Genomic DNA, 13413 nt, shown 5'->3' with positions numbered 1-13413 from the left:
CTAGTGAATTACAGAAACCAATCTTCAATTTTCACCTCAAATACTAATTTCATATCTGCTAATTCCAAAATCTATCCACACTTTGCAACGAGAGGTTTCAAAAAAATCTACGCTTTGCACTTTCTAATTTCCATAGTTTGTTAGACTCGAAGATGTAAAATTTAGACCTTTTTCGACATCGTGGCGCAAAATGCATGCTCGAATTGATAGAAGACGTGGAATAACTCATAATAAAAAGTCAAGAATGCTTTTTGTTATTTACCCTGCATAATGAAAAATGTAGTTGAGCCACTTAGGAAGCGTGTATAAGGATAAACGGGAAAATTGTCAAATCAGTAATAAACCTATTACACAAATGCTGATATAATCCAAAACTTTTCAATTTTACCAATGTAATCCTAAACCTTTGAAAAAAATTCTAATGTAGTGCTTTTGGTTATGTCAGCGGTTTCAGCGAAAATTGGTCGAAAAGACTATATTAATATTTCACTTAAAGGTTTATGACTAAATTGATTAAATTAAAAAATTCATGATTGAACTAATATTCACACAATAAGTTTAGGACTGATTGGACAATTTTCCCAACGATTAACTGTTCCATTATTTTCCCTTCTCTTATAATCCTTTTAAATAAGAGAATAAACAATATATAAAAAAAATAACACGCGCGTGCACACATGTATATATTAAAAGAAGTATATATTTTTTTTTTGGTAAGGAAAAGAAGTATATATTTGTATCTTATGGAAAAGAGATATGCGATATCTTTTACCCAAATGGTTTTCATTATGTTAGTAGCTTGAAATTTGTCGATGTTGATCATCACGTTTGTCCACCATAAGTTATAAAGTCAACTTTCACGTTTGCCCCACTAATTTAGTATTTAGGTTAAAAGCAAGTTCCGTTCTCACGAAAGTGGTGCTTTACTCACAATGTTCTGTTCGAGTCCGACCATGCCTTTAATTATTGCTTTGCCTAAACTCGGTATTATTGACGTAATCAGACCAATGATTGTGGTCTCCACGTCGTAAAATGACGTCAATGTACGTGAGATATGATCATCTCTTAGGCATCGAGAGAAATGTTTCTTAGCGATGCAAAAGTTTAGATGACAAATGCCAAGAACTCCTCACTTTTCTTTTGCAAGTTGTCATCTTATCATGGAATAAAGCTATCGGAAATCCCTAAACGTTATCAGTTCGTGCAGTGTTTTCCCTTGATCTTTTTATCTTATCTTTTAAACCGGTCATATTTGGGGCCTAGCCCGGACCGAATCAGACCAGTTCGAAATAATTTATGCTGAGCCGAGAGGACTTGTTAGGCCCGACGTGATTGGGTCGGGGCTATTTTTCCAACGAAAGCCCCACCCGTTTGCACCTCTACTTCTAATTACCAGAGACATCAAAGGAACTTGTGAACTCGCATCGTAGTATGCCATTTCCTACACAATTCTTCATCTGCAGTAGACAAAGAAGCATTCCTCTCTCTTGTAACATGGCTTGAATACGAACTTTCGCAACATAACATTACCATGCGAATCTGTTGGTAGTTTGTTTGTAAATGAAACTTGGGAGTGTTTTGTCCCACATAGAATAAATGGGAATATGTGGGCCATAAATATGAAAACCCTAAAGTGTAAATTATGAATATACTCTAAACTAGAGTGACGTGTAATGACTATGTACTAATTAGTCACATCATTGATAACATACTCAACAACAGCAATCCACACAGGACGATATTGGGGTTCGACCTTAACGTCTAAAGTTTCGAAAGCCAAACATGTCTTCATTGAAGAACAGAAACAATAAAACCACAGTGACCTAAGGATTTATCAACTAAAAACATGCACTTAAATCAGATATTGGGACCGCATCAACCCAAACAAACCTCATTCTCACCGTGACTAGAATTGACCTAAGGCAGTGGGGAACGAGACGACACAATGGAGTGTGGTCGAGCGGGCGGCGAGACGTAGCTGCAGTACTCACCAAGACAGGGAAATGCTCAATGCAGTGTTGGGAGAACTTGTTTGTGCTGCAGGAAGTCGTCAAGATGTCGATAGTGCTACGATTCGCTGGCAGTTCGCTGGTTCTTCACTGCAAGAATGTTGGGAATTGGTCTGGGGAGGTGGAGACTGATCCGACAAAAGCCACTGTGTTACTACGAGATGGCTTGCAGCGGTAGCGACTCGACGGCACTGGAGAAAGTCGAACTTTGTAGCCTATTGGAAAGCCACCGAGAAGATTGTTCGCTGGACCGAGACACTACCGGTGTGTGACTGCAGACTGCTGCTTGACCGATTACTGGAAGATGATCACAGCACCCATACTCCTCTCTCTCCTTCGCCATAGCCGCCAGAACCCCAAAACTCAGTGGCGCCACCTGTATATACAGCCTCGCACACCTCTTCCGCTTCAAAATCGTTGGCGACGTACCCCGAGTCCTTGCACTCGAGCCAATCAGCGGTTTCTAGAGCCGAAGTCGAAAAGGGGACGACAGCGACGAGGACGAAGACGAAGAAGAAGGAGAAAATGAGGACTTGAGGTGGGTGAGGGATAGAGAAAGGGTCTCGGGAGATTGTCAATTTGAAGTTTTTTATTTAATAGCTTTTAGGTCTGCCTCGGAATTCAGGGACATTTTATCATTGGGTTGTTGCTTGCTCCTCAGTCTCTGAACTTGAAATTTTATTTTTAGAAAGTTGAGTTGGGCACACATGCGGGTGGAGTGATTTTGGTCAGGCTATAGAGACGCGGAGAAAATATTTAGTGGTTTCAAAGCTGCCGATGTGCTCATGCATATTTTACTCGCATCGACTGATAGACTGACATATGTTCGTTGATGTGGAATGAAATGAACAAAATTGATAATATGCTATGTTCAGCGATAGAATTCGCTTTGCTTCATTGGAGTTGCCGAGATTTGACCTTAGCTCGCCGTCGCCAACGGAGCATCCAAGCCGATCACCGTCTCGTGGTCACAAAAGACGTTGCCAGCTAAATTGAAGATGTGGAGCCATGGTTTGCAGCCAGATCTAGAGGCAGCCATGACAACGGCCGGAAGATGGGACCGGCCGGAACCGGTCGGTGACGCCATTGGTCCATGACCGGCGAGAGGCAGCTCGTCAACAGACGGGAGCCTTGCTTGTCCTTGGGGGGTGATGCCGGTGGTCCAGATCATCTGTGCCTCTAGATCTGGCGATGGTGAATTGGTGGCGAACGGCCATGGATGAGCTGCTATGGCTATGAGCTCAAAAACAAAAAGGAAAAATGGAGAAAAGACCCATGTTTTTTTTAAAATATTCAGTCCAGGTGGCCAATAGAAAAATTCTAAACCAGTTTCTACATCACCAAAAAATGTGATTTGTATTATTTTTTCCTTTTCTAAAATATCCATTTGTCGAGTAATTACTCACTTTTTAGAGAATAGAATTTACAATATTGCCTTACAAGTAATTGTACACGCGCCGCAAGGTGTGACAACTAGTTTAGATCAAACCAATTAATATTACATGGCATGTGATTTACAAACATTTAAGAAGAAAAGGAAACAAAATCAAATATGTTAAGAAATACAGTATTTCTACATATTAGATCAATATCTAGAAACGAATTTAAATGGTTGTCCATAAAAAACAAATGTCTGATTTCAATTTTAAAATTTTGGAGATTTATGTTTTTGCATGTGAATTATCTTGGTGAATTTAAATTGCTGCTCTTATTATAAGAATCTAACTACTCACTCACATCTGATTAGGACTCCATGAAATGTTGATGCGTTATTTTTAGATTGAAATAATGCAAAAAGGCCAGTTGATTAATTAATTGAGTTCATGCCTCTTTGTGTGGAAAAAAAAAATCTAATGAAGTAAAGTCACCGAGTAAATCAAAACATATTCGACTCGATCGAGACTTTAGAGTCAAGATTGGAGGATTATGTGCGAATGAGATGATGCATATGTCACGGTCGCGAGGTTTTCATGCGCCAAGGACCGTGCAACATCGACAAAGACTTATCCAAACCCTAATGGAATTTCCAGAACATTCTAGAGACGAGCGATACGATAATTGTGCCGTGTTCTAGAGAATTCTCGGCATAAATGCCGGTAGTTGGCGGACGGGGAGATGTGATATCGGCCACTAGATCGATAGTTGATCAACAGATATAATCTAAGGCCCTTTAGTATATAAAGGGGTGTCCTCCTTCTCATTTGTATCCATTTAACAATTGAATCAATAAAAAGCATTTTCTCCCAAATTCTCTCTACGCACGGGTCATTCCTAATCTATCGATCCGTGACACATACGGACTTGTAATTTCACTAGTTACTGTCGAGAATTACTTTTTGGAATGGAAACTTATTGATCATGTAAACATATTCGGTCTTTTTGACTACTCGTTGACTTTCCTCTCAATTTGCCGATTAGATTTTTCTAGAAAAGTTACTGATAAGAAATAGATCAATATCTAGTTTTTCGATATATAGCGAAAAGTTAGTAAATATAATTAGAATTAATATCACGAAAAATCTCATTCTGGTACACGTGACAAATTTACCCAAAACTAATTTTTTGACCACGGAAAACCCGCAAATTAGTACACCCATGACAAATTTACCTTTCGTTAATTTCCGTTAAATTGAGTTAATTTCACAAAAAATCTCAAACCGATACACTTATGACAAGTTAATTCCACAAAAAATCCCAAATCGATACACTTATGACAAACGGAGGGTAAAAACCCCAAATTTATACACCGTCAATTATTACATGTCATCCAACTTAGCAATTTGACGGTAAAATTTAACGGAAACCAACAGAAAGGTAAATTTATCACAGGTGTACCAGTTTGAGAGTTTTCTGTGGTCAAAAAATTAATTTAGGATAAATTTATCACAAATGCACCGATTTGAGATTTTTCGTGTTGATCCATATAATTATTTATATAAATCTTCCACTGATGGATTGCATTAAATTTGAGGCATCACTTGTGAAAAATGTTTTTTTTTAACTAAAACCCAGTTATTTCCAATTTTATTTCGGCAAAACCACCGACCTTTCTGCCCAGCTCTCTTTCTTCTTCATTGTCCACCCAAAAAAACCAAAATCTTCCTGCGCTCCTGAAGACGATCTCCCAAACCAACAATGGTTGCCATCGGCAGGGCCAATAGAGGATCTCTTCCAAATACAAGAATGCAACCAGTTGCTTCCCCGAGTACGGTACTTACTCAGTGCGGCAGTTCCGTTACTCCATCCTTACATGGCCTCAGCTCCAGTACGCCAGACTCTTGCGGCCGCATCATTGGGTATGTCATGGCGGAGATTGACAAGAAGGCCGGCGTATTGTGCGCCTACATCAGGTCCATTGCGGTGTTGCAGCATCATCGCCAGAGCGGCCTCGCAACGAAGCTGATGAAGGTCATTCACACTTACATGAAGCGGGTTGTACATTTGTTGCTCGTTTTCATTTTTGTAGGAGAGTAGCGAATTGGATTGATTTCATAAAAGCATGATTAGTATGAGCTTTAGCGATTCTATTTGTGCAATGTTTGGTCATGTGTAGATGTTTGAGGAGATCGGAGGGTTTCTTTAAGTTCCTGTGCCGGTTATCTTCCTGTTTGGGCATGCTCTTCAAGGATAATTGTGAACACTTGGTTTAATTGATGGTGACGTGATGAAAATTTTTATCCTGATTGAGGGGATCCTTGTCGATTGCTCCTTTTGACAATAACAAGCAATTAGACTAGATACAGAGACTGTAATCAGCAATGCTTGATTTCAATCTTCCTTCTTGGGTTGCCATGACCAGCTCCATGATACTGAAATTTCTGTCTGAGAATAGCCAAAAATAGCAAATTCGAGTAAGTAAAAGGGCTCTGCTTTTGATCAAACATCTTACTTATATTTTTGCATTACATTGGACAGGTATATGAACCTTAGTTTGTTTATCTAGTTGTGAGGAGCGAGGTTTGGAAGCATGAGCAGGAGAAGGAGTAGTCACTCTCCTCCCTCCATTGATGACAATCTCAAAGGGTTCGTTGGGTTCAACCGCTGCAACATCGAAGCATGTAATTCTGTCGGGTTCTGATTAGAACCAGCCACTCCTCCTTGAAATCCCACCTCCCTTCTCTCTCTCCACATCCTTCAATTCCTCACCGCCTGATTTCTCCACTCTCTCCTCCTCTTCCTCCTCTGCTCCTCTTCCTCCACCTTCCCCCTCTCTCTCCGCCCCCTACAACCACAACACACACCACGCACACAGAAAAGCTTCAAACTTTGCGTTTACCCCGCAAGAAAAGTTTCAAACTTTATCCATCTAAACATGAAAAATAAGAGACAGAAATGGAGATGGAAGAAGCCAGAAAGAGCAAGTTACAGGTTCTGCAGCAGCCCCATGATGGCCGCCGATCTTGATTCACCGGCGATGCGAACACGGCGGCAATGCTGGTCGTGGTGGTGTCTGGAATGCTGGGAATTTCTTGTTTTCCTTTGGGGGGCCGGGTGTCGATTGCTTCTTTTTTCGGGAGTGATGTCGGTATCTCTATTGCCCAAAGCTGTCGTTTGTAAGACGAAAATGCCCGTCAAGTGGGTCGAGCGAGAAGGAGAGGGGATCGGACGGCTGAGATTCATCGGGACGAATTTCTGATGCGAAGGCAGACACCATCACCACACCAACCTATCCATTCACGTAACTCCAACGTTCATGTTTGACCGGAGTAACTTTCATTAATTAGGGAATGTTTCTTGAAGATTCAGGATGATGAGTAAAACATGTAGAAGTAACTTGCAAAAACAAACGCATTCATCTCGCTACAAGTTCATTTCTTTTCTGAGTTTGCTGCTTAAGTAAATTCGGCAAGTACGGGAAGTTCCTTCGCTAAAATACTTGGGTACGAGCAGATGAGACCAGTTGCCACCCCCATCTTCTTGGCTACGAGCTCTCATCTCGACTCCTGACATTTGCAAACACAAACGCTTTTTTGCTCTCATACGGACGAGCCAAAAGTCAGGGAGTCGTTGAGTCCCGAGATCGGTTCATAATACGACCTCGATCTTGTGACCCCTTTAAACATCAGGCCACTGCGCTACTTGGATAGGTACTTCAACCGTGTGTGAGAGAGAGAGAAAAGAGGGCGCCCTACCAAGGCTCTTACATGTTCATAAGCAGAACATAGAAACCACTTCAATCGGGGACCAATTCAGAGCCCAAACCTGGCAAATGTGCAACCATTTCTTGTTACTTTGAAAGACAGAGACGTGCGAGCGAATCTCAAGCTTTTGCTTGTCGTATAAATCACGTCATATCCCATATGAGATGTTCTTAGAGGCCGAGAAATCAACGTTTGGGTCATCTCACGGCCATCAATAAATAAATAGCACTCTCTCCCACGATCTGTGAGAAGGTTGAAAACAAAGACAGAAAAAACTTTTTCACCGACCCACGTTTTTCGTTTGCTTCTAATTTCAGTCCCTAGAACTTTAGGTTATTTGTATATTGACCATCGAGTTTTTGGATAATTCAAAGAAATTGTGTATAATATCCGCCTGGGGAACTTTCTTTTATCTCCACCGTCAGTCTAAAAGGTTTCTGCAGATGAGCAGACTAGAGCGGCACCGTTTTCTTTAACCTCCTTGGCCCATCCATAGCTCATCAGCCTAGCCTCCAACACCACCTAATGAACAAGGTGAGCAGAAACAAAAGCTCTCGTGTACGCTTGTACGCACAATTATTAGTCTCCCTTTTCAAAGGGCGAAAGAACGACATTGAAATGGAGAGATCAGTTTCCCCATGTCTCGTTTAAATCTGTTAACGGTGGAAGTTGAGATCAATGGAGTAACCTGAAATGCCTAACTCACATACCACTAAAACATGTGTGTCTACAGTATTGTCTCTTCTATTATCTAATCTTCTGTTTTGATAGGGCCTTTTCCGAAAGATACTAAAAGTGATGTCAAGGGCACTTTCATAGAAATATTATTACCTCATCTCTCGAATCTCTCCTACCAGACCACAGAGTGGTCCGCTGCCAGGAGCGATAGCACCACCAAAAGCAATCTGTGGGCAGTGTTCAAGTTTGATCGCCGGAGTGAGGACAGAGGTTCAAATCTCTTCCAATAGGAGCCCGCCCGACCGGCTTCAAAACTTTCGAAGCGGCGGCGGCCGCATTGGGAAAACCAAAGACTTTCGTTCCACAGAAGATCGAAGCTTGTAACGCAAGGAAGCCATTGGTTTGGGGGAGTTCGAAGAATCTCATCTTCCGTGAAAACGAAGAGCATTTTTTTTTTCATTCTTAATCGAGCTGTTTTTCTGTTTTTTTATTCCTTCCTTGGAAGGTTCTCATTTCTCATATAGCCACATAAGGCTTGCATGGTTTTAAGCGATGGGCACATTGAACTTACCATTCAATGCATCAGTACACAGGCAAGCACCCCCGCAAATCAGCTACGAAGAAGGTGTGCATTCATTTAAATATATTCATTCTGGAAGTCATAAGCTACAAAAAAATCTCCCACAGCATTCGTCGATCCACATGATGGTGGATCGAAATGGACACGATTGAGCAAAAGAAATCAGTACATGTTCCAATGACCAAATCCAAAGGATAAAACCATGTCACCACAGCTTTGAGAGGACTCATCTTAGACGTGAGAAAGTAGGAAGGAATTGCTGATTCCGGAGAAGAATTAGGCATAAAACAATGAAGCACCAGGGAAGTAAATTGAGAAACACAACCGCCTGACCAAGCAGCTTGCAACAAAGCGTCTCACTTTTCTCCCTTCTTTCAGTTCAAATCAGATGATTGTCGCAAAATGGAGAATGGGAACGTGGGAGTAATCATGAAGCGACAAGATCCGGTGTTTCTGCTTCAACAGATACCCAAGCCGTGTGTAATTTGTCCAGCCAATTGTCCAGTAGGTCATGCAGTAATTTGACCTGTGGAATCCCCAAAACTCTTGGCTGCATCCATGAAACTTATATTGTCCCCTCAACTTGATCGATTATGCCCACAATAAGATGAACCTGAGTTGAGATTCTAATGGTTAGACTACTGTAAAATAAGAAAGCTTGAATATCGGTTTTCCATTACGAATGCTAGAGCAGAGAAGGTGCAACCAATTACAACATCCAGGTATTTGCCATGACGGCGTATGCAAAAAAGGAAATTGTACTCTAGATTTTTAGCAACAGCACACCGATGCATATCCAAAGCTCTTCTGTTCTTACACTAGAAATAGTGGCAGTCAGTCTACAAGCATGAATAACTCAAAGTAATCATCTTTTACACCCCCCCAACTAGGAAACTTAGCATCAATGTTAAAAGAGTAAAAAGAGATGCTGATTCACATCAGCCACCACTTGTTGTATAAAACTATTTATGGTTGATTTATGCTAGCTAAGTCTCTTAATAGGGTGCATGTTCACGGCAGTCACTTTAGGCACATTCTGTGCAAACCAACCCAGTAACTTCTAGTCCCTTCAACCATACGCAGCAGACCTCAAATTAAAGTGACCATCATTCAAACCTTAGAATATACTTACAGACAGACTCATGAGAAGATGCTCAACAATCTGTGTAGAAAGTTTTGTGTGCTCTGCAATAACATTCATGGAAATGGTTCGATCCCCAGATGGTCGACAACAAAAATTTACATTGCCATTCTCCATCAAAGCTGTAATAAACTCTGTTTCCCAAATTATGCAACTTTCTAATCTTAATTCAGCTCAACAAACACACATAGTTCTTGTAATACCCCAACTAACAGCTGCACAACACGTCCGCACATGATTACACTCCATCGAGCAGTCCACAGAAGCATAGCAACATAACTAGACTGGGTTTTCCAATAGTCAAACAATTGCAAGAAAGCAACTAAACACAAAGATAAATCACGTGATTACATTCAACTAAACACCAACCGCCACATCCCTCGTACCTGTTCTTCAGCGATTAGCTGGTGATTCCAGAGCTTGAGTTCAGGCCCATGCCCTCCCGCCACTGGTGGAGTTAACGAGCGCAGCCATCGGAGCCTCTCATGTAGCACCAAAATTACTCCAGCCGAGCGGCAGTGAAGATGAAAATGTGCACGAGAGTGGCAAGTGGCACTGAAGAAGGACTTGAAGGTCACGGACATGGAACTTGAAGCTCGCGAAGAAGGACTTGAAGCTCGCGGACGACGGAACCTGGGAAACAAGAGATGACGGCGAACGACGGACTGAAGCTTGCCATGAATGAGCGAGCAGCGACCGAGGATTGGCCGCGGAGCGGCCGAGGTTTGGGGGACAGCAATTTGAAAAAGAACCCTAATCCCAATTCAGTTCGGGATTTTGTTCAAATTACAAATTTCAGACAAATATTGCAATGACTCTAGTACTTTAAAGGTGCTTATTTCACGAAAAACTTAAAATTTAAAAAAATATTTTTCGAAAAATAATTAGTTATATCGTTTAAAAAATTAGTTTACGGAAAATATTTTTATTATCGATAATAATTTATATATAATTAATTTCATGGGTGATGAAAATATTTTTCAAACATTTCTTTTTTAAAGAGATACATAGTTTTTAGAAAATGTTTTCCAAATATTAAAATTTCCGTGAAACACGCGCACCCAAGCTTTTCGTTTTCCTGGTTCTGCAAAAGGAAAAAATAAGGTGAGTTGAGGTCCCTTTTGTTATAAGATGGTGAGGGATGTAATATCCCCCAACCTCACCACCGAAGTTGACACACACACACGCACGCAGCATATGGAGATTCCAAGTAAGATGGGGAATTTTAATAAAGATTGTCCTTGGTTGCACGTTTTAGAATCGGTTCATTGTCTCTCTTCACCAGAATAAAGCAGAAATAGAAAGCAAGCAAAGCAGAAGAAACAGCAATGATCTATGAATAGAAAGAAGGCGCACCGTTTTCTGCAGAGGATCCCCTGTTTTTGTTTCGGAGTCCGTTGTTTCTGCTTCAGAGTCCGGTGCTTGCTTTTCAGAGTCCGTCGTTTCAATTTCAGAGTCCGTCGCTTGCTTTGTTCCACTCAGAATCTTCTCTCTGTAAGACTCCCGATTGTCCCGATGAGGATATGAAACACTATTGGGTAATTTCTCACAATCTTCTATGTTTATGCAGCACTCATTTGGTATTTTTGAGCTCGATGCATCAAAAATCCTTTCTATTGATCTGCACTCATTAATTCTCAACAACTGCAAAAACTCTAATTCGTCAACGCCCTCAACAACCTGCAGGCTCGGGCACTGGTCAATCATTAACCACTTCAAGTTCTTCAAGTTTGACAAACCGCCTAAGCTTTTTAATGAAGAGCACTCTCCAACAGAAAATTCGTCCAATGATTCAAACGTAGAAACAAATTGAATATCATGTACCTCTGGGCACCCCGACAAAAGGAATTTTTTAAGCACCTTTAGGGGTCTTGGGTCATCATTGCTTGCTGTTGTACTTGACGATCTAGGGATCGATGACGGATCGTGAGGACGATGGACCGCCCGATCGAGTTGGGAAAAAGAAGCACTACATGTTATGTGTATCGTCGATGCATAAAAAATCCTTTCCATTGATCTACACTCCTGGATTTTCAACTGATACAAATACTCTAATTTTTCAATGCCCTCGACAGCCTGTAGGCTCATGCATCGGATAATACTTAAATCCTTCAAATACTTCAAGTTTGACAAACAGCCTAAGCTTTTTAATGAAGAGCAATCTTCAACGGAAAATACTTCCAATGATTCGAACGTAGAAACAAATTGAATATCCTGTAACTCTGGGAACCTTGACAGAACGAATTCTTTAAGCATCTTTAGGGAGCTTGGGAAATGGAAGGCTCCCCTCCAATGATCAATCAACTCGGGAGCTTGTAGTTCATTGCACCCCAGCTCTTCCGGCAGACAAGCCAACATCTTGGAAGATTTGCAGTCTTGAATACGTGATCTCTCCGACGATCCTAAGACACTGAGTAAGTGAACATGATGTTGCTCGTACGCCTTGTTTTCTCTTGTCGAACTTGATGAAACGAATGTAGTCTCCTTTTCCCATGGAGGAAGCCCATCGAGGTGTACTTGTTTTCCTCTAGTGTCGTAGAGCTCTAAAACTATCAAGTTTGACGGAAGTTGTTTGAAAGTTGGCAAGTCCAGTCCAAATAGAGTAAGCTCTTTTAGCCAAGAAAGGGAACCCAACTCAATAGTTGATGCACGGACATTTGGAAAGCAAAACCGCAGCTTGCTCAGCTTGGATAACTTCCCGATCCACCGTAAATCGCAAGTTTGAATTATATCTGATCCGGCCATCAAATAAGAGCGATCGGATAGGTTCAATTCAACTAGATTAGTAAGATACGAGAGGTTAGGGACAGTCAGCAACGAAGTAGATATCAGCAATAAAGCGGTCAAACTTTTGGGGAGCATTGGCAGCTCTTGTATCCCATGACAACCAGCCAAGTCCAGTGTTTGGAGTTGACGAAACTCACTCATTGTACTGGGCAATTTTTCAATTGGTGTGAATGATACATATACATATGATAGGCTTGGTAGTCTACCAATGGAATCTGGTAATCTTGTAATTCTCGTGCCTGATACATCCAGCTTCGTTAACGACTCTAATTTCGAAACTAAGTCGGGGAGTTCAATCAAGCCACAGCAAGCCTTAAGAGAGAGGTGCCGCAGACTCCGTAGCTCTCCAATTTGTTCAGGCAATTTTCTAAGTTTGTGGCAGTTTTCAACACTCAAGTCAGTCAGCCACCTCAATTTCCCTATAGAGCAGTCAATTTCCGAGAAAAGAAAATTGTACTGAATAGTCAACTTCTCTAAAATTGAGTCCTGGGGAAAGGTTGGTGTCCCATGGATCGACTTATTATGCACAACAGTGAGAACCTTCAATTTCCTTGCCCTCTACAAAAGCCAATGAAACATCAAGACAGACAAGAAATAAATATGGATTTAGGGTACCAATTTATATCATATGTCATCTGATCCTCTCACTAAATGAGAAAATTAGATTATAAATCCATGAAATTTTGTCCTTCATTGAATGAGAAAAATAGACTAAGAGGAAAACTGGCGTACCTCGATTAGGCTCTTGAACACATCATCTGTGAATTGAAACCCATAAAGATTCACCACGGCCGCGTTTTCTAGATGCAACAAATTGGTTCCCTCCAAATGTCGATCACGGCAGGCTTCGTCATTGCTAAGATTAAGGTAATACAAATCGATCCATCTCAACTCGGAAAGACAGCCCATAAAGTCACCTTGGCAGTTTACGTCAACCAAAGAAAGAAACCGTATATGTGGGAACCGCTTAATTTCCTCCGAAGTGATAGTTATAGGATCCCCCCATGATATCAAACGGAGTGCTTCAACTTGAACGCCTTCCTTGATCTGCCAATGACATTGAGGAGTAGAAGCAGG

General features: G+C 41.2%; 1 protein-coding gene and 2 long non-coding RNA genes across 3 annotated transcripts; all 3 read right to left on the bottom strand.

The window, feature by feature from the left end:
- Positions 1-5855: 5855 nt before the first annotated feature.
- LOC130137156 (uncharacterized) lies at positions 5856-6772 on the bottom strand. Its single transcript, XR_008815772.1, has 2 exons — positions 6376-6772; positions 5856-6231 (listed from the first exon to the last, which is right to left on the bottom strand). It is a non-coding gene; the product is annotated as an uncharacterized LOC130137156 (long non-coding RNA).
- Positions 6773-8443: 1671 nt separating this feature from the next.
- On the bottom strand, positions 8444-10962 carry LOC115668522 (uncharacterized). The gene is made up of 2 exons (XR_004004200.2): positions 9936-10962; positions 8444-9021 (listed from the first exon to the last, which is right to left on the bottom strand). It is a non-coding gene; the product is annotated as an uncharacterized LOC115668522 (long non-coding RNA).
- Positions 10963-11149: 187 nt separating this feature from the next.
- On the bottom strand, positions 11150-13245 carry LOC130137142 (disease resistance protein RUN1-like). The gene is made up of 3 exons (XM_056307906.1): positions 13069-13245; positions 11728-12894; positions 11150-11170 (listed from the first exon to the last, which is right to left on the bottom strand). The coding sequence occupies exons 1-3, from the start codon at positions 13243-13245 to the stop codon at positions 11150-11152; spliced, it is 1365 nt and encodes a 454-aa protein (XP_056163881.1).
- Positions 13246-13413: the final 168 nt, after the last annotated feature.

Source organism: Syzygium oleosum, unplaced genomic scaffold, assembly GCF_021117445.2.
Source record: "Syzygium oleosum isolate NSW1041296 unplaced genomic scaffold, Sole_v2.1 Sole_v2.62, whole genome shotgun sequence".
Taxonomy (NCBI): Eukaryota; Viridiplantae; Streptophyta; class Magnoliopsida; order Myrtales; family Myrtaceae; genus Syzygium; species Syzygium oleosum.
This window is presented reverse-complemented; position numbering and strand designations above follow the sequence as displayed.